This window comes from Eptesicus fuscus, chromosome 16, assembly GCF_027574615.1.
Source record: "Eptesicus fuscus isolate TK198812 chromosome 16, DD_ASM_mEF_20220401, whole genome shotgun sequence".
NCBI classification, from domain to species: domain Eukaryota; kingdom Metazoa; phylum Chordata; class Mammalia; order Chiroptera; family Vespertilionidae; genus Eptesicus; species Eptesicus fuscus.
Window position 1 is genome coordinate 6,842,253 of NC_072488.1, and position 24,234 is coordinate 6,866,486.

Consider the following 24,234-nt stretch of genomic DNA (forward strand, 5'->3'; position numbering starts at 1 on the left):
GTTGCGGGCTGGACACAATGAGGTGCCCCGAGTCCGGGCCGCCCCGCCAGGCTTGTCCAGCAGGGGGCAGTGCGGCTCCAAACGCGGAGGGCAGGGCTCCTCGGAGCTGCCCGCGGCTGAGGCCACAGGGACACGCAGGTTCCCGAACCACGGAGTGCGCTCCAACACCGGGCCCAGAGGCAATCCCAGAGGCGGGGAGGGGGGCGCTTTAGAGCGTTTTAACTCCGACAGCCCCCGCCCGTTTCCTTAGGCCGCCGGGCCCTGCCCAAGGCTGGGATTTGGGGTTCTTATGGGGAAGCCCGACCCCGCCGCATCTGGGCCGCTGAGCGCGGATCACAGTAGCCGGGGAGGCTGCGCTCGGCCTGGGAAAGCCGCAGGCGCCCCCCCTCCCCCCCCCCGTCCCCCTCTCCCCGCCCGCACCGCCCCCGCGGTCAGGGCGCTGGAGCTGGGGGAGCCCCGCCTCGCCCCAGCAGGGGAGCCCCCGGCGGCCTGGACTCTAATTGTGGGAAAACTAGATGCCCCGGGGAAGGTTCAACTTGTGGAGCGAGGACTCAGATTTCTCCTACACTTCCCGGGCCTCCCAGAGCGCCCGCCCCCGCCATTCCGGACGAGGCTTGAAAACTGGAGGGAATCTTCGCGGAATTCTGTCTGGGAAACCCTAAGGGGGCAGGGAGTGGGTCGGGGTCTTTGGGGAGGCAGCGTGGTTCTGTATTCGCAGCTGGGTTTGGGGGAGAGGAAGCTGTCTGTTGGATGCGTCCTTCCCGCCGCAAAGCAACCACCGTGGGCTAGGGGGGGGGAGCTTTGGTTGGGGAGGGGGTGACCTTCTGCTGTTCCCTTAGCGAACCCTAAGCGACCCGCGCCCCCGAGATGTTGGGACTTCTCAAGGCCAATATCCTGGCCGACGCCTAGGCTTCTCGGTAAACTCAAAGCCCTTTGGAGACAGCGAGTGGGGAGACTGAGACGCTAAAACCGAGGTGGAGGGAACAGTAAGAAAATAAATGTGAGCAGGGGTCCAAGGTGGACAGACCCGGGGCAGAGGGACTCTCCCCGCCCATCCCATCCCTATCACCCCCATAACGCCGAGGTTAGGGCCGGGGGACAGGCGGCCTCGGGCAGAGGAACCTGCTCATCGCAGAGGAAGGCGCCGCCCCGATGCCTGCGTTTGGAGGGAAACGATCCATCCTGCATTGCCTGTAAAATAACCGTTTATTTCATATTTTTAAAAACTCCAGTGATAAATGTCCGTTACCGATGGTCAGCATAAAGTGCCAATCGCAATACAACGCCCTCATCCTAGCCGGCGGCTCGCTCTCGGAGGCGGGCGGCCGGGCAGGGGCAGCCTGAGGCCGGGCCTCTCCAGCCGCAGCGCCCGCGGCCCCCGCCCCGCCGGCCGGTCCCGGAGCCCGCGGCCCCGCAGCGCGGCCGGAGCGGGGAGCGGGGAGCGGGGAGCGGGCGCTGCGAGCCCCGCGGCCGGGCCGGGCCGGCCGGGCCGGGCCGGGCCGGGCGGGCCGGCGGCTGAAGCAGATACACGGGTTACACTTTTGCAGGCTCCCGGGTGGGGATGGGGCGGGAGGGGGGTCTGGAAGCTGCGAGCGCGCAGAACTTCCGTTCCTCTCCCCTCTTTTTCCGCAGTCAGAGTTACAAGCTTATATGGTCAAAGGAAAAAAAAATAATAAAGAAAACGTATAAAATAACAATAGAAAAAGTAATACTTCTGGGGGAGGCGCCGCTGCGGCTCCGCTGAGCTTTCGTTCTTCTTATATATATTTTTTTAAATGTAGTTTCCCTTCGGCCACGTGAGTACCGCCTTTTTGGCCAAGAGTTTAGCCGCGTCCTGGGGGAGCCGCCCTGGCTGCTGGGTCGCGGCCCCCGGGCGGGGCTTCATAGTTCTGCAAGCGGCCGGGACCCCAGGGACTTGGTTTGGGCCCGGGAAGGCCCCGGAGCCCCTCCCGCGGGCGGTCCGCTAGAGTCGCCTTCCGGCTTCTGGTCCCTCTGGAGGAGGAGGCGGCGGGACCCAGGGTCCTGGCGAGCAGGGGGCTCTGCTTAGCATTTGATCTTGGAGGTTTTGAGCTCCTTCACCTGTGAGTGCAGCGTCTTGTGGACAGCGAGAGTCCTGGACTGGCAGAAGCCTTTCCCGCACTCTTGACACTTGAAAGGCTTTTCTTTGGAGTGGATATATCTGAGGACACAAACAGACAGGGAAGTAATGAATCCGTGCAAAGTGATGGGACTTTAGAAGCAGTTGCCCAAGATCCCCTCCCACAATGGTGAGGTGCTTGCCCTCAAAAGAAAGGGGGGGGGGGGCTGTGGGGTACCTAGTGTGGAGCTGGCAAAATGCTGTTTGCAGATGGAGCAGGGAGGTGGGAGAGAAGCTTGGGCAATCTCTGATCCATAAGGCCAATGGCCGGCATGCCCTCCTTATAAGGCCGGGGTCAGCGCTGAAGGTGAGTGAGGGGACCTGGGGTAGGACAATTGGCCCGAGCTGCACTGTCCCAGAGGAGACCCACCAGCCACATGTGGTTATTAAAATAGAAATTAAGCAAAACGTAAAAGGTAGTGTGTCCGTCACACTCCTTGCCCGTCCCGAGCGCTGAGCTGTCACCTGCATGGAGGGTCACTCTCCATTTAGCAGGCACTTCTACTGGGCAGCACTGAGGATGGAGGGAGGGGTGAGGAAGGTATGCATGGTTGTCCGGAACTCACGGAGACCTGACTTAACCTCCCGTCCTATGTATCCCCTGTTCTCTCCACCCATGCTCCCAAAACTGATCCCTGGCTTCCTTCGCTATTTCAGGGAATTCCCAAAAGCTGGGGAGCCCCTGAGGGGTGGGGGTGTCTCAAGAACCTCCTCATGAGGGAGGAGGGTGGCGAGGACCGAGGCAGCCAGGCAGCTCTATTCTAGGGCCACCCACAGTGCCGCACCTGTGGTCTCTGAGGTGGTCTTGCCTCCGGAAGGCTTTGTGGCAGATGTCACAGGTGTAGGGCCGCTCGTCTGTGTGCGTCCGCTCGTGGATGAGCAGGTTGTAGGACTTAGTGAAGTGGCGGCCACAGAACTTGCAGACAAACTCCTTCTTGGTCTTGGAGGGCAGGCGTCCTCTGGTGGGCTTCTTTTCCGGGGACAGCTTGGTCACATCCAGGAGGGCGCCCAGCCCACCAGCGGGGGAGCCGGGACCCTCCCCGCGGCCAAGCTTGGAGGGATCTTCTTGCGTGGCAGCCAAGGCCAGGTTGGCAAAATCAAAGCGAGGCTTGGTCTTGAGCGCCACGGGGCCGCCGCCTCCAGCCGTGATCTCGGGCTTGGGCTGGATGACGTGGGGGAACCAGGGAAAGGCTGGCAGCTGGAAGCGGGCGTCCACCAGGTTGGACACGGCTCCGGGCACTTTGGAGAAAGAGGACCGCGGCAAGTGCATGGCCGGGTAGCCCAGCGTCCACTGGTGCAGGTGCACGGCGTGCAGCGCGCTGAAGCCATACAGGTTGGGCAGGTGGTCCGAGGGCACGGTGGGCAGGCCGTTTACTGCCTGGAGAAAGGAGTAGTTGGTGAGCTGCAGGGAGGGGTGGATGGGCACGGGTGCGGGCAAGGTTTTGCTGCCCATTGTGGTCGTTTCTGTGGGTTCTCAATCTGGGTCTGCAAAGAGAAGAAAGGGAGTGGGGAGAGGACAAGTTCAGGGTAAATCATCCTTCTGAATTCCAGCCCAGCTGTTTCCTTCCGGTCCCCCAGTGCAGGCAGGAGCCCGGAGTCTAAGACACCACCCGTGGAACCCACTGATTTCGAAGAAGGAGGAGGAGGAAGAAGAGGAGAGGACAGGAACCCACTGTGATCCGAGGGCTCCCTCCAAATGGCTCTGGCAGAGATGCACAATTTGATAGAGGAACCAGCAGGAAAGTAAAACCAACGAAACGCAACCGATTTAAAGGAAGGAGTATGGCATACATGAGCCTGAGAAAGGCAGAAACACAGGGAAACTGGCATGCAGGAACTTCCATCCACGCAAGCCTGAGTCAACACAGAAGTATACTCTCCTGCAAAGATAACAGGAGCCCCTGGAGACGCATTTACATGACTAAGTGCAAAGAAACACAGAAGCACACAAGGACAGAGCCACACATTCTGAAGCAGAGTTGACAACAAGGTGCAAAGATGAAGTGGGAAGAGCAGTGTTCTACAAAAAAAAAAAAAAAATGCAGGGAGCAACACACAAATCCGAGAGGGATCACTCCGCACTCAGGAACAGCCTTCCAGACAGACAGCACTCACACTAGTGCAGGCTCACACAAACCCAAGCATTCCCCAGCTCCTGTGCATGGAGGTCTACCAGCTGACCTTCAGTTTGGCCTCCAGAAGCCATAATCCTCTTTCTCCTCAAAACTCTCAACTTTGACCACAAAGACTCACTGTTGGATGAGCCCTGTTGACAACACCCTCTCTGAAGCTGTTTGTGGACTGATGCCTTGGGGGGCACCTTCGTTTCAGGGGGGACGCTGACACCCATCTTCATTAACTCAGTCAAACATCTGCAGCTGCACACGAGGGGACTTAGGTGCCCTCCCTACCCCATGAAAAGGGGGGCAGGGGCTTTGGGGTCTCTTGGGGGATGATTGTGTGTGTGGTGAGCCCTGGACAGGTGGGTATGCCCCAGGGCAGAAAGAGCATGGAGGTCTGCCTCAGCTGCCTTGCTCTAGCCACCGTCCAGCTGCAAGGCCAGAGGGCAGCCATGCGGAAGTGACCAACGGCTGGCATCTCCCGGCCTCTTGGGTCCGGGTCTCCAGTCTCCGTGGACAGGGCTGTGGTCTGCAGAGAGGCCTGTATCTCTGTCTTTCCCGGACACTCAGGTCTGTCTAGTGGAGGCAGAAACAAGAGGCAGAACGAAAGTTCTGAGGCTGAACTCCAAGTGCTGACTGCTCTCTCCTCTCTGCTCTGATCGGAGGGCTACTCAGGAAGTCCTTGTCGGGCAGGGAGCTTGGGACACCTTTCTCCTTTGCCCCCCCCCCCCCCCCAATCCTCTGTGACCCACTTTCTTTACCCCTTCTTCCCGCTCTCCTCCTCCTCAGATCTCTCCTTCCCTGGGGGTGCAGGACGCTGCTCTGCTTCCCCTTCACCGCACACGCTGACACCCACGTAGGCAGTGTGGGCGCCTGGCCTCCCCTCAGCCCAGGCCTCCCCTCAGCTGCCTTCCTTGCAGCAAAGCCTTCAATGAGAAGAAAGTGCCTTCACTCGCTGGCGTTGGCGGGAAGAGTGAGGACTAGCTGGACCCAGGAACCTTGTCCTCTGAGGCTGGCTGAAGGGTCACTGGCTCTGTGTTCGGCCAAAAGGACAGAAGCTCTGCTGGGGGTGGGAGTGGGGGAGGTTTCCAAACTCCCTGCGGCGAAGATGTGCGTGCCCCGTTCCTTTGGCGGTTGAATGAAAACCTAGTCTGGCCGCAGCAACTAATTCAGCCTCCGGGCTAGGAGAGGCTCAAATCTGCGGCGGCCGAGCCTCCAGGACGGAGTGCTGGCGGCAGGCGGGCAGGGCCCTGGCCTCTGCTCCCATCTCCTCTGCAGCCCCAAGCGAGGGCGCGCGGGGGACAAGCGGAGACCATCCTAGAACTTGGGGTGCGGCGAAGCAAAATAGGACTCGGGCCAGAGAGAAAGCTGGGGCCGTGTCGTGTTGGGAAGGAGGGAGGGAGGAGAAGAAGGAGAAAACTTGCCAACTTCAAAGGTTGGCTAGGACTCGGCCGAGGTGAGCGCTCTTTGATTTGCTGTCACCTCCTGCTCCCTCCAGGAGCTGGAAATCAGATGCTATCTCTGGCTCCCCGGGACCTGCGGCGGGGCCCTCCGCTCCCTGGTCTCGGCGCTCGGCCGACCCTCGGCCAAGTGAGCGGCGGGACTCTGGCCGCACGCGGGTCCGAGCCCGCTCCGTGCCCGAGTGGGAGAAGCCAAGCACCTGGCGTGCCCACCTGGCCTTTCCGCGCCCCCCCCCTTCCGCCCCCCAGGAGCGCAGACCAGACGCGGGCGCGGCGGGCGGAGGGGCGCTTGCCGCCACCAGTGCTCCTGGGCCAGCGCCTCATCTTGTTTCCTCCAACACTCGATTATTTTTCCTCCGCGGCGGGCGCAGCCCGTTTCTTATTTTCTGCCCCATTCCGAGGACAGGGCTCCCCAGACTCTCGCCAACGACTTTGACTTTCCCGGGGACGAAATTCGTTCGAAACGTGGCTCTTGGCACTAGTACCCAGAATGGGCCGAATGCGCGATCCGGTTTCTGGCGGTCAGCTAAGAGAAAAACACAACTCACCCGGGCTCACCAGCCCCAGAGGGCGAGCTCTGCTGGCCCTGACCCTGGAACCCCAGTGTGAACTCTTCAGATCAATAAATGCGAGAGGGAACCCCACTCCCCAGGCCCGGCATCCACTCCGCGGGGAGCGCGGGCCTCCGGACCTCGGAGGGGCGGTTAAAGGTCCCGACGACGCGCAGCAAATGCATTTCGCGCCTGGAAGCCGGAGTCCCCGCGCGGTGGAGCGCCAATCCCAGGCTGCAGCCAGCCCTCAGCCGGGCATTAATGAAGTGTGCAGAGTCTATTAAAGTGGTTTATTCGGGGCTAATTGAGCGTGTGCGAGTTAACTGCTTGCATTAATGAGGACGGAGCGAGCTCCAGGAGCTTGAGACTGGAGGAGCCCAGCGGTAGCCCCAGAAAAACCATCCTTGACATGGAATCCCCAACACGAGTGACGGGCGGCCGAGCCCCAGGTGGGAGCATTGACCAGCCCGGCTACTTTGGTTGAATTTTCCCACGGAATGCGATCAAACGAATCCTTCTGCTAGGCTTCCATCCGCCGCATTGAAACGCCCTCTGCGTCCTTTGCGATCTGCTCCCCAATCTTAATGAAACCACAATTCCTTAGAGGAGCCTAGGAGGGGAACATCTACCCAGGGGTCTCCCTCCACCCTTCTCCCCTGTCCCTGCCAAACCTTCTCTTCTCCAGGAGGCTGCGAACCTGGGAAACTGAGTAGCCTTGCACGTGGTTTCTGTTCCCAAGAGCCAGCACACAGCCCCTTAGCCCGGTGAAATTTACCAAGTTGTGGCAACAAAGAAACTCCTCGCTGCTTTCCACCCCTCCAGCCTACCCCGCGGCTGCCGCTACTGGGGGAGCTGCTGAAAAGGTGCTGGATGTGGGGTTTTCATTCTTATCAGATTCGTCTCCGGGGAGAAATGAGCTCAGCAGGCCACCCCTCACCTCTTTCCCTCTCCTCTCCCGAAGGCTGGGTTTGGGGATAGTGAAGGGAGCAAACGAATTCTTCCTTCCCAAACCCCAACCTGGAGACACCCGCTGCTCCATCGTGTTTCTGCGGCGGCGGCGGCGGGGCGGTCTCAAGTTGGGCATCGGTGCTCGCGCCCCCTGCGCGCACCGGACAGTGGTGGGTTGCACTCCAGGCCTTGATCACCGAACAACCGTCCCCTAGAGCACCCCAAGTCAGAGCGCAAGTGCGAGACGGGTCAGGCACGGGGCCCTGCGCTCCCTGGCCGGGCCCCCCTCAAACCTGAGCGCAACTACACAAAAGACAGAGTCGCCAGAAGCGCGACCCCGCGAGGGGAATGCACCTGTCCCTGGGCGATGGCCGCGGCCGTGGCCGTCCATCCGCTCTCTTCCTTCTCCGTCAGCTCAGCTCGGGCTGAGCGAGGCGCCTGTCTCAGGGAAGTTTGTGTCCGCTGAAGTGGCTTCATTTTCTTAGAGGGACCACCCCCAGGCTGCCTTCCCCAATCCGTGGACACCTCGCCCCGGATTTCACGGAGTCTGGCCCCGCTGGGGACAGTCGTGGAAGCCCGTCCTCTCCTTCCCAGGAGGTTCAGAGGCCGGGGACCCCCGAGCCAGCACCCCCCAACCACCCTAGGCTGCAGCGGCTCTCACTTTCGCCAAGTCCTGCAGCCTTCGCCTGGCCAGAGGAGCGTCCTTCTGGGACACGGAGAGAGAGGAGACACCCGACGCGCAGTGACAGGGGGCCGGGAGTCCCGCCCGCATCCCCCTCGCCGCGCTGGGGCGCCCGGGGCTGCAGTTACCTTCTGGGTCCGCGGCGGTCCCGGGCTCAGCGCGTCTCTGGGGCTCCCGCTGCGGGGGACCCGGGAAGCCAGAAGCACTGGATTCCACAGGCACCCCCCCAAGCTCCAGAGTCCTGGCCCCTCTCGGGCTGCGGGGACTCGGAGCGCCCGGCGCGCGGGAAGCGCTCAGCGGCCGCGGAGTCCCGGCCGCCGGGGATGGCGAGTCCCGCTCGCGGCTCCCGGCTCCCGGGTCGGGTCTGAACCGGTAAAGGCTGAGAACGTGCCGGGGAGAGACCGAGCTCAGACTCACTCATCCCTTAGCACCGAGCCGCCTACTTATTTTAATCCACCACCCTCCCTCCTCCTCCCTCCCTCCTCCCTCCCCTGCCCCCCAACCCTGCCCCGCGCCTGCGCACTGGGAAACAAAGTTTTGCTGACCCGGGCAGCCGTCTTTGGCAGCTGCGCTCGCTGAGCCCCGGCCTCCTGGGACCTGCGTTCCCGGCTCTTCAGTCCCGTGCGACCCCCTCTGTCTTGGGTAGGCCCTCGAGGGCACCCCTATCGCGCTAGGAGAAACAGCCCCCAGCAGATGAGAGCCTGGGGCTCCTGGCGTTTGGAGGTCCTACTCCTGTGCGCCTGGGACACAGCCTGTGCCGAGTGGAGACGGGGTCACCGGGGCTCCCCGCGCTGAAGCTTGGGCTCAGCACACTCGGGCCCCGGGCAGCGTCTCCTCTTCTCCCAGAATCCCTTCCCAGAGTGGGAGGGTCCCGGGTGTGGAGCAGCCCCCGGACATCCCGGCGTGCTTAGTCCCAGGACGGTACCCCAGACCTGGGTTATGAAGTTAGGTAGAAAGAACAGAGGCGGAGGCGGAGAGCCGGGGAAAGAGGTTAAAAAAAAAAGTTATTTTCCTGGGACCCAGACCGGCTGGGATTCCACCCCGGTGAACAGCCGCACCCTCTAATCACGCATTCATTTGTTTTGGAAGGATGGATGGGAGTCTGGAAAGCGGCACGAGGCACGTGAGACAAGCCGCAAAGTTCGGCGGCTACAGGCCCTCCGAGTCCAAGGAGCTGGGTCAGGTGGAGTTTGGGATCTAGGAGGGTCAGGGTCCTCGCTGCCAGAAATTCTGTTTTCAGGGCTGATGCCTTAGGGAGAGTGCCATTTACCCTCTTGACTGCTCACTGCTAGGAGCTGACCTTCAGCTGACCCCAGCCCTGACTCCTCCCTGCCACCTCCCTGGAACACCCAGCCTGGGGTTTGGGAGAAGGTGCTGGTTGGGGGTGGGGGGTGGGGGGACAGGGAGGTTTGGGGGGGGCGGGGTACAGATTCACACACCGCACTCCTGGTGTTTGCCACACCACAGGGTGTGTTGCTGAGTGCCTCTTCCTAGCCCTGGGGGCTGAATCCTGGCATTAGTGAGTCTGTAGCATACTGGTCTCCTCTGGAGAGGAGCTGCCACTATGTTGAGCTTTGATCTGCTAGTCTGCTCTGACGTTTCTTAGGGTACCACTCCCTGATCTAGGACATAGTTGGAGGAGACCCTGGTCTCACCAGCAAGCCTTTAGAACAGAGCCTGCTCTCCAGCCCGAGGTAACGTAATGGTGGCTGGAGCAGCAGGAGGAAGTCTTTGCACCAAGGGATGGCACTCCTGCCCTGCCACAGTTCATGCTGGAGCCAAGGACCCATGTACCTTTGCAGCTGGAGCTGCCAGTGAGGGGCGAGATTCTGGCCAGGGCGAGGCCCATTGAGAGCAGAAGGGGGCTGAGATCACTCCCCTCTCAGAGACTGCAAGGCAGCAAGTTCCAAGAGCAGGGGGAGTTCTGGGCTCAGAAGGGCATTCCTGGATTGTCCTGACTCCCACCTGGAGGGAGGGCACTTGCTTATTATACCCGTCCTGGGTTCTCCCAGGAGACAAGGCTCTGGGAACCTCCCTTAGCAGTGGCAAAGGAATCACAGAGGGAGGACTCTACAACAGGGCACCTGGCTGTCCAGACAGACTATCCCCTCGGAAGAGGATATTCAGGGGGGATGAGCCTCCTGGGGTGTAGGAATCCCATCTCCTGCTCAAAACGCCATCCAGGACCACTGTGCTTCCTTCATCTAGCCACTTGCCTTGTTCTTCTGCATCAGGGCTCTTGGCCAAATATCTCAAAGACTGATAGAAAACTCAGAGTAGGGAACCCTAAGGAGCTCTTGCAGAGAGAGTCTTTAGGGATTGAATGAAAGGTCCGTGCGACCTGGTTATTAAATAAGGCTTTTGCCAGGTAATCTGGAAACCTGATCCTGATTAGGTCAAATCCTGGCACTTAGCCCATTTGGGGCAGGAAGGGAAGCAAGGTGGGGGCGGGTCCCTCAGGCCCCGCATCTTCAGGCCTTTCTTCCCGAAGAGCCCTGGCTGCCTTGCCTGGGGCTGGTCTGCAGGACAGGGAGAGATGCACCTGTTTCGGACACCTGGCTTCCACATCGCCCTCCTGGGTCCCACAGTGCACATCCCCCGAAATCCGGGATAACGAAATTCGAGATCTGCTAGTTGCTGAAGTGTTCTCCATCCCCATCCAAGCTCCCAAGGGGGTGACCCCCAAACCATGGCCTCAGTGTCCACTGGAGACCAACCAGGTTCTGGTTCCTGGGACGGCCGGAAGCCCAAGGGCTGAGAAGCCCGGTGCTGGTGCTCCAACAGCGGAAACCCTCCCCCGCCTGTTGAAGAGGAATTAACAGGCCCTGGGCAGCAGGTCTAGGAGGCAGCCAGCGCCTGGACTCCGCTTGGATGGATGAAAGAGGGCAGGACTCAGAACAGGTTAGGGCTAGGAGGGTAATTGTCAGTGAAGTCCTATGCGTCCAGGACTCGCAAGGACCTCAGGTTTCACATTTGGCAAACGTGTGGAAGTCAGTGCAAGCCAGCCGAGACCTCTCTAAGGCCAGGGAGCCCAGTGAAGGCAGCAGCGAAAGTCCGGTCTGGACGCCCGTCCCATTTCTGGGCACCGCGCGCGGCTGCAGCCAGCAGCCAGCAACCAGACGGGCGCAAACTCCCACAGGCTCTTCCCTGTGCCCCACCCCCAGCCTGCGGGGCGGAACCGCCTGGGCCCGAGGGGTCCTTGGGCCAGGACCTAGCAGCCTTAGGGCAAGGTTCCCCGCGGTAGCGATCAGGCCTCCAAGACCGGGTAATGCGCCCCCCGCCTCCCCGCCCAAGTGCGGGTGGGGTCCCGCAGGGAGGGATCGCCTAGCCCGTGGGAGCCTCCGGGCTATGGACCACCCTGCGCCCATTCCAGAAGTGAGCCCTCGCCTCTGCCTTTCCTTGGGCACATTTGGGGTGCTGACAGCTCTTCTGGTCTCCCCAGCCCCTCCCCTGACTCCTGTGTGCTGGGCAGGAAAAGTGCCCCAGCCTGTGTTTGGAGTGAAAATTGTGCACTTTCCAGAAAATTAACCAGAACATGGCTTATATTGTTTTGGGGTCTTGCGGATTAAAAACGAACCCCACCTTTCCCCACTTTCTAGCCACACAAAAATGATCTCATTTTTCCAAAACAGAATGTACTTCGCACTTTGTGAGGTGGGGTTTGTTGTTTTTTTTCTCCCAATGCAAGCTTTTCCGGGACTGCACTGCGGACAATTGGGGGTCTGCTCATTAGACCCCCCTTAACGCGCGCACTGAGGTTTCAAATAACCGGGAGATTTAGGTATCCCTCTGTAATCGTTTACATGATGGATTGTAATGGCTCAATAGTTCCTCTGGAACCATTACGATCAATCAGGTCAAAATCCAGCTTTGGGGGAAAGTTTGCAAGCACGGGAGGTAGGTAACATGACATCCAGACACACTCGGGCAGATAACACGCCCTGATAACACGCAAGCAGCTCCAGGGTCTGAGGAGAAGAAACCCCAGGTGAACGCAAGAGCTGGCGTTTCTTGCGACAGCAAGACACAAGTTACAGTATCAAAACTGAAAGGGAAAGTGAGCTGCTGTTCCGGGCAGTTCCCGGTTCGTGAGTTGTTCAGGAGCACACGAGTATCTTGTAACTATCTGGCACCTTCCTACATGTAACCGCACACATGAATGCATCTACCCTTGGTTTATAAGAATAGGTATGAAGCACGAATATGCGAACACGCGCGTGGCACTGCGTGAACTCTGGGCATGCTATCACCGAGAAAATAAAATGATAAAGCCCGGTGTTTGGAGCAGCAAATGTAAAACGTGCGTAAAAGGCGTGGCGAGTTTTTACTCTTTGCCCAAATGTGAGTTGTCAGAATTATTTTCGACACACAACAGATCTGTGTTCTAAGATTGCTGAACTTTCCCTCTCTCCAAAGGTGGAAATAAATGTGTTAGACACGGCGCAGTGTCTAACCAAACTGAGGACGATGAAGAAAAAAGTCCTTTGAACTGGATCGTGTGGAGTGAGGATAAAACCCAGCGGATGGAACCTTACCCCCCCCCCCCCACCCCCGCGACGCTAGGTTCTTGAAGGGCTACCTCGGCGGCGGGCGGCGCTGGGAAAGTGAGCATTCGCGGTAATTAAACATTTCCAGACACGGGAGGGTTATTATCTGCATCGCGATTTCCGGACGAGAGGGCTCAGCGAGTCTGGCTGAGATGCTTGATCCAGAGATTCGGGGACGCAATCCTAAAGAAAACGCGCCACCTGCTGGCGAGCAACGGACATCTCCAGGGCTCCTTCCTCAAATTGTCTCAAATCCTGTCATCCCTATGGAACCTTACCTTAAACAAAACAAAACAAAACAACAAACCCCCCCACCACTTTCTTTTCTAAGTCACACAGTTCGCCTTTACTCGTGTAAAACGATGCACATTCTTGCTGTTCCAAAGAGTAAGCCAAAGAGGGACCCTTTTTCTGTACTGTTTTCCCTGCTCCAATCCAGATTGGTAAATTTTGGGGTTTTTTCCCCCACTCTTCTTTCTCTCCCTTTAATACGATATCCTTAGCAACGATCTACCACCATTAGTTCTGGTTGTTGGAATAAGAGTGAGCCAGGATCTAACGGGAAACTTGTGTGCACTCTCTGAGCTGGGTTAGAGCCGCCTGCCAGGTAACGCCCAGAGGTGAGGATGGCCAGGTTCCTGCCTACTCGCTCCCTCCCTGCTATGGGCTGTCTGTGCTGAGCCCCTCCGAGGGTTCCCACTGGGCTTTCTGAAGAGCCATAGGGATGGGCGGAGTCTCCTTCCTATTTCCCTGGAACGCCTGATGCTTCCTCCCCACTCCTTGCTCCCAGACCATTAGATTCCAGGTCCTTGGCTTTTTTCCTTCCTCGAATTACCCCACAGAATATTTTAGCTGGGCCCTCTCCTCTCCTTGGCATCAAAACTGCATTATAAAAAATTATTAGTTTTTATTTGAGATGTAATTGACAGGTAACACTGTGTAAGGTGTACAATGTCTTGGTTTGATACATTTATATATTGCAATAAGATTACCACCAGAGCACTAGCTAACGCCTCTATCACGTCATATAATGCTTTCTTTTCTTTTTTGTGTGTGGTGAGAACATTTAGGTTGTAGTCTCTTAGCAACTTTGACGTTTCTGACATAGTATTGCTGACTACATTCACTCTGCTGAGCATTAAATCTCCAGGATTTACCTCTTTATCTACTAGTATTAGTTTGTAGTCTTAACCAACATCCCCCTGTACCCCCGACTCCCAGCTCCTGGCATCATTCTAATCTTTGTTTTTCGGGGTCAGGCAAAGCTGCATCTCTGATGCTGTCTTTTCCTTGTTAACAAAGCTCCGGCCTTCCAGACAGCAACCAGAGGGAGAAGTCCCAGTGCTCTGTGGCCTGTCTTCTGCCCACAGAAGGGAGCAGGGTGTAGGGGACCCTCAGGGGCTTCAGCTGTGCTTCTACCCACCTCCCTCACAGCTGTGCCTCTACCCACCTCCCTCACAGCTGTGCCTCTACCCACCTCCCTCACAGCTGTGCCTCTACCCACCTCCCTCACAGCTGTGCCTCTACCCACCTCCCTCACAGCTGTGCCTCTACCCACCTCCCTCACAGCTGTGCCTCTACCCACCTCCCTCACAGCTGTGCCTCTACCCACCTCCCTCACAGCTGTGCCTCTACCCACCTCCCTCACAGCTGTGCCTCTACCTACCTCCCTCACAGCTGTGCCTCTACCTACCTCCCTCACAGCTGTGCCTCTATCTACCTCCCTCACAGCTGTGCCTCTATCTACCTCCCTCACAGCTGTGCCTCTACCCACCTCCCTCACAGCTGTGCCTCTACCCACCTCCCTCACAGCTGTGCCTCTACCCACCTCCCTCACAGCTGTGCCTCTACCCACCTCCCTCACAGCTGTGCCTCTATCTACCTCCCTCACAGCTGTGCCTCTATCTACCTCCCTCACAGCTGTGCCTCTATCTACCTCCCTCACAGCTGTGCCTCTACCCACCTCCCTCACAGCTGTGCCTCTACCTACCTCCCTCACAGCTGTGCCTCTATCTACCTCCCTCACAGCTGTGCCTCTATCTACCTCCCTCACAGCTGTGCCTCTACCCACCTCCCTCACAGCTGTGCCTCTACCTCCCTCCCTCACAGCTGTGCCTCTACCCACCTCCCTCACAGCTGTGCCTCTACCCACCTCCCTCACAGCTGTGCCTCTACCCACCCCCCTCACAGCTGTGCCTCTACCCACCTCCCTCACAGCTGTGCCTCTATCTACCTCCCTCACAGCTGTGCCTCTACCCACCTCCCTCACAGCTGTGCCTCTACCCACCTCCCTCACAGCTGTGCCTCTCCCAACCTCCCTCACAGCTGTGCCTCTCCCCACCTCCCTCACAGCTGTGCCTCTACCCACCTCCCTCACAGCTGTGCCTCTACCCACCTCCCTCACAGCTGTGCCTCTATCCACCTCCCTCACAGCTGTGCCTCTACCCACCTCCCTTACAACACTCCTTGGAGGCTCACTGGGCGGTACAGAGCTGCAGCTGCACAATTTCTAGTCAGGAAGAAGACGGACGCTGAGATTTCTCCCAGCCACCCTGCATCGACCAAATTCTGGGCAAAGTGTCACTTGTCCTCGGGATTTCCAAGACCCATGGTTGGCTCTTATGCCACTCCTTAGAGCAAAAGCTTGAGACACACACAGAAAAAACAAGTGAGAGACTGAGGGAAGGACAGACTCCCTGCCTCTGCTCCAGGCAATTGCAGGAAGCTGGGCTCACCTGCCACCCACCCCTCTCTCTGCCCCAGGAAGAGGTAGGCTCTCCTAGTTCCTCATCATGAGCTTGCAGTGAAGGGTGTAGAAATGGAAGCGACCTGACCTAGACACTCCCTAAGGACTACTAAGGCCACCAACCCTCCCTACATCATGGGAAATCAAGGGGTGCCTCACACTGCTGTGGGAATAATGATGCTGACTGGATGGAAGGGAGTCAGGAGTTACTGCCGCTTCAGTGTTTATGGCAGGGGCTTCCTGAATTCAGACTGTCACCTGAAGACGTGCTAGGTCCCTGAAGTGGTGGCCCAACTGGGAGGGAAGTGATTGCCCCTGGGAACGTGGAAGGCGTCTGGATGCCACTCTGCTATATGGTGTTTGTCCACCAGGTGTGACAGAAACCCAAGCTCCGGCTGTGGGGAGAGACAGGGTGGTGGAGAGGTTGGAAGTGAGAACCTTCCACAATATTTGACCCTTGGGAAAACCCAGAGTGACCAGCAAGCTGGGAGAGACCCACCCCCGTGCTAGAACACCCCTCCGTCCTCTGATTTCTAGGAAGCTAGACTCAGTGGGGGCAGGAGTGGTGCTTGTGATCTGAGCCACATCACAGCGCAGTGGGATGTTTGCACGGAGCAGGAAACCACACTCCCTGTCTTAGCCAACTGCAGGGCCAGGCGCCCTCCGCCCGGTCTCCGCTGGGCGTTGGTGTGGCCCTTAGGCTGCCAGCTCCCACCGCAGCTCCCTTTATTCCCAGGTGACTCCAGGCACATCCATTTGCCCATCAGGCCTCCGGTCCCTACACGGGAACCCTTTCTCTGAAAAGCATTTGCTGAAACACTTTGAACAAATCAAAAACAAATAAATAAATAAAAAGGAAATATATTAGCATATGAGTTTTCACTTCAAAATGACTGTTGGTATGGTTCTTCCATATATTTGGGTATGAGTTTGCATATCACATGTCCACAGTCAGGAGATGGAGAGATAACGTAAAACAAAAGTATTACCGATATATTCCAGATAAAGAATTTCTGGAATTGTGACTTGATTTGCCAAAAAAAAAAAAAATGTAGTCTGCTCAAAGATTTCAGAAGATTTTCTAAGAAAGGATAAACTGCGATTGCAGTGGGGCATGCTCTTTCTTAATTTCCGGAGAAGGTAGCCAAGGGAGCTGCCAGCGGCCACCAGGCCCCTGGGAATGGAAGACACTGGGCTCTCGAGGCCCAGGTCCTGCCCAGGCAATGAAGCACTGGGAGCTTAGATGCCCCCACAGGAGGCCCGCACAGGGCAGCTCCTGGTTCAAGGGTCACCCCTGAGGACAGAAAGGGAAGGACCAAGCAGGCATCACTCAGCTCAGCTTACTGCCGGCCAGTTGGCCAACTCCTGCCGGGTGGTAAGTGGCAGTTAACGTGTTGATGGTTTAAGAAGGCTCTTTTCAAAGTCCTGTCACGGAGTTACACTAAGCATGCGTCACAATGCAGATCCCCGGGCCCTGTCCCCAGAGTTTCTGATTCTGGAGGCCTGCAGTGGGCCCTGGGGGCCTGCAGGTTTGAAGAACTCCACAGAAGGCTCGGATGCCGGTAGTCTTTAGAGCACATCCGTACTGGGAACCATGACTCGGCCCCGTGGTGTCCAGGCCTTGCTCAGGAGAATTCCAAGGATTGAAAAGTCATCCCGAATCAAAACAATGGCTCTTCATGACAGCAGTTTCTACACTTATACACTCAGGTAGGTGATTCTTCTTTACACGGCCCCCTCCCCCGTTTACTTTAAAAGTATTGTACCCGATGGTTCTCAGTGGCTGTGGGTCTGGAGAAAATGCCCACCTCAGCCCACGGAGGAAAAAGTCATTTCTGTGGGAGGGCTCCCTTGGGAATACAGAGGGCCGGGTGGAACCAAGGAGCAAAACTGCCCCTAAGGTGAGGCCAGACAGAGGCCCAGGGGACGGATGGCTTCAGGCACCTGGGACTTGCCTTTGGCCTTTGGAAGCTGATCACATTTGGGGGTAAATGGAGGGAAAACAAAGCTCTAAAGTTACCAGGTGAACTTTTTGTTCAACCCATAGTTTGTCCTATGAGTGTATCAGAAGCTGCCAGGAGAAGGAAGGTGCTGTGGGCTAAAGGAGGGTCCTTGGCTGCCAACTCCCCCTGCACGTGGGACGGATGACTAATGACTCTCCACAGGAGCCGTCCAGCCAGCTGATGGGCAACACTACCTTAGCCCGTGATTCCTGTGTTCTTCAGGGTCAGGACATCAGGTGCTAGCCAGTAGTTCTTATTTTTTTAATCTTTATTGTTTAAAGAATTACATATAGTATTACATATGTCTCTAGTAGTTGTTTTTAATGCTTTTATTTCGACAGTACTTTCCACTTTTGTTTTCATAAAATCTCATTTACATGTCCATTTATTTTTAAAGCTGTGTAAACTGTTTTATGAGTACTACCAATTTTAGTCACCTGTCCTATGCATAAGTGAGGTAAAACATAGCAACATGTCCATAAGATTTCCTGAAGTCAAGTGCATGCAGGGCCCCTGGTTTGATGGGAAGGACCCACGGAATTCTTTCACTAACGCCATCGGAGTGACTGTGGTAACGAAGGAGCCCAGTCCATTGAGCTAGCGTGGCTCTGCTGGGGTGCCTCCAGGCGGGGGCATCATGCCTATTACTCCTGTTTTTATTAACACAGAAGTGGGGTCCAGAGGCCTCCCACACCGAGGCTCACGAGTGCAATTCTGGAAGCCAGTGGATGAGCCTCAGACAGCGTAGCTAGACACTATGCTCTGCAGGTCCGTCTCCTCTCCTGCACTGTGGGCCCTGCACACCTGTGTGATCTACCTGGATCCTCATGGCCAACCGAGCATGTGGGTACCACGATGATTCCCACTTTCTGTCTAAGGAGATTTGGCTTAGAAATGCCATATAACGTGTCCCAAAGACACATAGCTATGTAAATCTGGAGCCAGGACTTAAATCCAGGTGTACTCTGTGTGTGGTCTACTGGCGGCATCAGTATCACCATTCAGAAGCTCGGGTCCTGCCTCAGACCCACAGACTCAGAAGCAAAGCCAGCTCGTTTTAGCAAGACCTGCCCCCGGATGTGTGTACACGGATGCTTGCAACACACAATCCGATCCCCAGGTCCAGGCTCTAGGCCTGCTCAGGCCCTTTGCCCTGCACATAGCATTTCATGTTGGCTTCAAGAATGGAGAAGCAAGCTGCTGGATGTACAAAATCAAGTCGAAGGCCCATGGAGTAAAGTGAAAAACTGGAACACCAAACCACAGGTGGCCTATGGACCCACAATCCCTGCTTGGCCCAGGAGTAAGCAGTGCGGACTGGCTTTCCACATGGCCACTTCCTCTCCTGGCGCCAGAGGGTAGACACCTGCGCAGAGCATCCTGGAGCAGGTGAGCAGGACACAGCTTCTCTATCAGGAAAGGTGGCTTCAGAGCCTGTTCTGAAGACGGGGTGTGAGGGAGGCAGCGAATGATGGTGCTTTGGGGACAATGGTATCTGCCTCCACCTCCCACTTTCTAGTTGGAGAGCCAATCAGGAGAGGTTCATAGGCTCTTCTCTGGTGAAGCATGAACTTATGCAGTAACATATTATTGATGATACTGGCACATCAATAATGCATTGCTCATGTGTCATTTTATCAGCGGTAACATTGTTAAATCCAAAAGGCATGCTAATAAATAAATAAATAAATAAATAAATAAATAAATAAATAAATAAAAATTTAAAAACAAACAAACAAACAAAAAAAACAAAAGGCGTGCTAAGATTATGCAAAAGGCCGGTCTCTCGCAAACCACAAAGTTCTTAAATATGCACTCTTACTTATCCCGCTCTCTGCCAAAGTGTCACTGTCGTATCATCCTCATCAACGCTCTGCTAACGAAAAGGAACCCAGTTTCAGCGGCATGTTCCACCTTCCCCTCAGCACCTTCTCTGAAATCAAATGCAAGAGATGCCTCAGTTGAGGCACAATGGCTGTGTCAGTGTCAGCATGGGGGCCCGGGGCTGTGTGCTGACTCTATTGTCTTCGTCTAGGTATCGTCCTCTCCTGCAGGAGCTCGGGGCTCCCATCCCGGCCTGGTCTGACTCTTCCCCTTAATCTGAGGTTGGAGGGGATGCAAGAATCACCACATCAAGGGAGATGCCTTTTAAGAGCAGGGTCTGGAAGGAATCATGCTAACCTAGGTGATTGGCATAGAAATGGCGGGGTTGCCTCTATTCCAAAAAGCACAAACACTGAACTCATGGAGGAACCTGAAACATATCATCTTTGACACCTCCGTTTCTCAGATGAGAAACTTGAACCCCGAAATATGCTTTTTCCCCCAGAACCACAACCGGCAACCCAGAGCTGGCTTTCCTGACATCTGGCGGGCGCTCACCACATTTTGCTCCCCGCTCTCCATTTCTGGGAGTTAGGTCTTAAAAACGAGGGGGTCTCCGGAGGGCTTCCCTTTGTTCTACATCCTCAGAGGACAAAGCCTGCGTAGGGCAATGATGTTCTGGGTGAGAGGCCTTCCACAAAGGCCGCGAGCACGCCGCCGTGTCCCAACGCCCCGATGCCGGGCCTGGGGCCTGGATGATGGCTGCTCCGTGTAGCAGCTTTATGAAAACATTAGATGTCATTACTTATTTCTTCATGTCCAAAATGTATACTTCAACATTTTTTCTCCGCAGACAAGTGTCACTTTTACTGCACTCTTCAGGCCAGATGTTCCTGGTATAAGTGGTAACAGCTGCCATGCTGGCAGGAGTGTGGCTCCAGCCAAGTCACTTTCCAAAAGAGCCCGAGAGGAGAGCCGTCTCTGCGAAAACACTGGCCCGACAGAAGACACCCATCCCTGGCCTCCCCAGCTGCTCGGGAAGCACGGTGGAGCTGGATCAGGGGCCCTTGGGTGGGCACGTGGCCAAACCGCGGCTGCGTTCCCTCTTCCTCGGTGATAAGCTGGAGTCCCCGGGAAGGCGAGTGGCCCCTGCCTCCTCCCCGCCCCCCCTCCCCGGGCTCCCTTTCAAAGCAGTGTTTGTAGTGCCATCACCCATTAGCCACATCCTCACTTGTCTCGGGACCAAGTCGTTTTCCTTGCTTTCTGTCACCCTTGCCAGAGCCTTCTATGATCTCAAGTTGACATTCTATTGTTTCTGAATCTTGCTCAAGTTGCAGCCGCCTGGTAGCATTTATCTCCTGCGTTCCCTGGGGTCTTGGTGAATTCCTCAATAAGGTCCCATCTCAGCGTTTCCAGAAAATACAGGCACAATTTGCTTCCATCTTCAGCTAAGACTGGAGACTTGACTCAGCCAGAAAATAGCTCTCGCCTTTGCAGTTTGGGGGTTCTTCGGATGAGGAGCCTGTTCCCCAAGAATGTCATCCTATTGAGGAAGGCTGGATTTATAAGACACACAAATCCGTGGACAGTCACACAGATGCACCCTTTGTTGACATTACACAGCATAGCTATGGGTGGTGCAGCATGCCTCCTCCATGAGGTGGTGACTCATAGTAGTTCTTACACCTTCAGATGGGAGTGAGGTCAGCACTGGGCAGGAGAGAATCACTCTGGTGTTGCTAGAATCTGGCTGGACGTGAACTCAAAGAATGGGAGACTTCCTGTGCCTGAGCTTTAAAGAGGCCAGTGGTGGCAGAGGTCATTTGGCCCAGGGTCTCCAGTAGTGGTCCTGCCACGGGATTCCATCCAGGGCCATGGGTCTCAGCTCCGTGAAGAAGCAGGTTCCACATAGAAAGACCAAGAAGTGGTGGAAAGAGCTGGGCTTTCGGATCACATGGAACTGGTTGCTAGTCCTGACCTTGCCTCTTATGGGCTGTTGGGTCTTGGGCAAACTGGTCAACCACTGGAGACTTCTGTGTTCTCCTCTGCAAGATGGGATAACACATGTTCTATGGGGTTGTTGTGATCAATGAAGCAGCATTTATAAAGCTCCTGACACAAAGGGAATACTGATAAATGCTGTTTCTTTTTTTTCTGCTGGAACCAGAGAATGGTTTCTCCACTTCTTGAGCTGCATGGACTTTTTGGAGAATTTCTCCTCAAAATCAGAATAATTTCCAAACCTCATGCTGCAAGTATAGTCAGGCGATGCCATTATTACTCCAGCGTCACTCAGTCTTTCTGTTAGACTGTGAATAGGGGACATCAGAAGGAGACAGGAAAGCAGTTTGCCCTTCACTCAGCACCTCCAGGTGGTTCCAGTATCCAGCTTCTTAGGACTTCACCAGAAACAGCCCAGGTTCATGTCCTAGGAGGGTGCCATCACTAGCTGGCAGCTCCATCTTCTCAAGAGGACTGAGATTTGCTCTTTGGATTTCTATGTCTGAGCTCCCGAGTCTTCCAGAAGCAGAAGAGAAGTGATCCCTCCTCAGTGTGCTGAGCCCCAGCCCTGCAGGGTCTGTGCTCAGAGCTTCCAGACTCTGATCACCCCAAACTTTGCCCTGGTTTCCCCACCCCTGTTACCTCAATGTGACCGCAGTGCTCCCACTGTGTTTTCTGAGATCTCCCCGCTTCCTGAACACATTTTCTCTCTTCAGTTCTCTCTGTTGTAACACCCAGCAGAGTTTCTGTTTTCCTGCCTGGAACCTGACTGATTCAGGGACCACGTGTCCCCGTTGCCTAGACTACCCTGATTCACACTGCTTTCCTGGCATCATGTCTTATTTAGCATTTGTCCCAAACAAAATTGTCTTGGTTTCCATGAAAAATTGTAAGGCCGCTTTAGATTCATTTGTCCCCTCTAATGGGCCACAGGAGAAGGACTTCAAAAACCTGCATATATTAGGCTTCTTGCTGCAGATTTTTAAAATTGCTCTTTGATTCAGAGCCATATCTGTATTCTCTACTTTGGAACAGGGTGTTCCCATCAAGTGTTTAAAAATAATTAGCACTGGATTACAACAACATCACCCATAGCACCTCCTCCTTGTAATTCTACAAATTACCCAAGGAGTGGCTATCTTCATGCCCCCTTCATAGTCTGACCTACTAGGGAAGTGATTTTTCCCAGTTCAAGTGCTTTCTATACAAAGACCTTATTTTTTTATTTTGAATTTTTTTCTTTAAAACCATAGTCTCACTTCCTATGCAATCCGACAATGAGTGGAATCAATGTTAACTCCAAGTCTTTAATCAAAGCATTCTCTCCTCCTGGAATGGCCTTCTCCCTCTTTTCCACCTACTCACTGTATATCCTCTCTTCTGCTCAAGTTTCACCATCTCTTTAAACCTCTTCCCTCCCTCCTAGCTCATGCCTTCGCCTTCTTACAAACCCATTCCATGCAATTCTCTCACTCACTTTTGGCACTTAATCACTTCTTATTGGGCTTGGTATCTTTTATAATGGGGTCTTAATTATTATAACTTTAAATGCATCTTTAAATTGTTAACTTGATCAACTGGTAAGTCCCTTGATAAAAATGTCTATACTTCATTTTTTTAAAATATATTTTTTTATTTCAGAGAGGAATGGAGAGGGAGAGAGAGATAGAAACATCCATGATGAGAGAGAATCATTGACTGGCTGCCTCCTGCATGCCCCCCACAGGGGATTGAGCCCTTAACTGGAAATGTGCCCTGACCAGGAATTGAACCATGACCTCTTGGTTCATAGGTCGATGCTCTCGATGAGCCATGCCGATCGGGCTATATTTCATTTTTGAATCCTTCACAGCGAGCGCTTACCAATCATTTTTTCCCCATTAGTAACATCAAACATTTTCTATTTAGTCCCTTTTTGTCCATCTTTTTCTTGTGCTGCACAGGTATAAGGTTCTTCCCATACGATTGCCCGTATTGTTTTCTCTGCTTGGAGCCCTTCTCCCCCTTCATCCTGCTCATCCCTCCAGATCCCTTTTGCAGAAGCTTCCTCTAATCCTCCAGTCTGAGCTCAGCACCCTTCCTCAATAGTACCTTCAAACCCTGTCCCAACCCTTATCATTGCATTTACCACATTATACTGAAATCACCTCTTCTGTGTCTGTATCTTCTATTGGACTTCTCCATAAGCTCCAAGGATAAATGATGTGTCTCATGCACCTCTGTGCTCACAGGACGTAACACAATGCCTGTCCACATAGGAGGCACTTGATAAATGTGTGTTGACCTAAACTTAATACATTTCTGCTGAATGATTGAATGACATCGAGGCGGCAAATCCATGAGCTGCCATTTTTCTCCCCTAGACACATATTTATCTCCTTCTTCCCCTGCCAAAACCCCAACGATTGCTTCACTATGTTGTATAATCTTTCTGTCAGGTCTCTGACACACAAAACACATGTAATCATTCCATTATGAGGCCTGGCACAAAGTTTAAGCTGAGTGTGCAGATTTATTAGATCTTGTACCAGGAAACCAGCGAGGCAGAGAGTTTAGGGGGATTTCCAAAGGGGATGTAAAATGTTCATGAGCCCTTGTATTTCTAGGCAATTCCATGCTCCTGTGGGGAGCTCAACTGTCCTTGCAGACTATGTTTCTCCATCTTCCTTTGAGATATGCAGCTCTGGACTGACATGTAAAAATGGCAAGGGTCAAGGGCAGCGAGCAGCCTGCACATTCAGCACCCATCATAGCCCCTCTAATGGCTAGAATGCCCTGCACGATTGGCTGTTTCTGTGCAAAGCCAAGTTGCACACAGTTTACACATCCAGTCCCTTGAAAGTGCACTTTGCACACTGGCTAGCTTGCTATGCTGATAGAATGATGAGCTCCTCTTCTTGGAAAGGAAAGATATTGGGTGCAAATGACAAAAGTGCCCAGTGGGTATTCTAACACTGGACAAGGGTTTGCTGTCTCTATTGCCCCAGGAATATGTCCTTTCTGAATCCTCTCCAAACTTTAAAGCTTAACTGAAATTTCACCTCCTCTAAAATGCTTTATTACCATTTTGGCTTCTTGGACTCTCTCTTAAGTCTCTGGAGATGAATGGCTCTCAGTGTAGCACTTGATTGCATTGTCTTAAAAGGACAATTTAGTGCAAAGAGCCCTGCACTAGAATGTATAAAGCTCACACACTCGTTCCAGGTCCCTTTGTG

At 54.9% G+C, this 24,234-nt stretch overlaps 1 protein-coding gene across 1 annotated transcript; it reads right to left on the reverse strand.

The window, feature by feature from the left end:
• Window positions 1-1,193: 1,193 nt before the first annotated feature.
• OSR1 (odd-skipped related transcription factor 1) lies at window positions 1,194-8,325 on the reverse strand. The gene is made up of 3 exons (XM_028140355.2): window positions 8,027-8,325; window positions 2,923-3,622; window positions 1,194-2,179 (listed from the first exon to the last, which is right to left on the reverse strand). The coding sequence occupies exons 2-3, from the start codon at window positions 3,588-3,590 to the stop codon at window positions 2,044-2,046; spliced, it is 804 nt and encodes a 267-aa protein (XP_027996156.1). The 5' UTR covers window positions 3,591-3,622; window positions 8,027-8,325; the 3' UTR covers window positions 1,194-2,043.
• Between the last annotated feature and the right edge of the window lie 15,909 nt (window positions 8,326-24,234).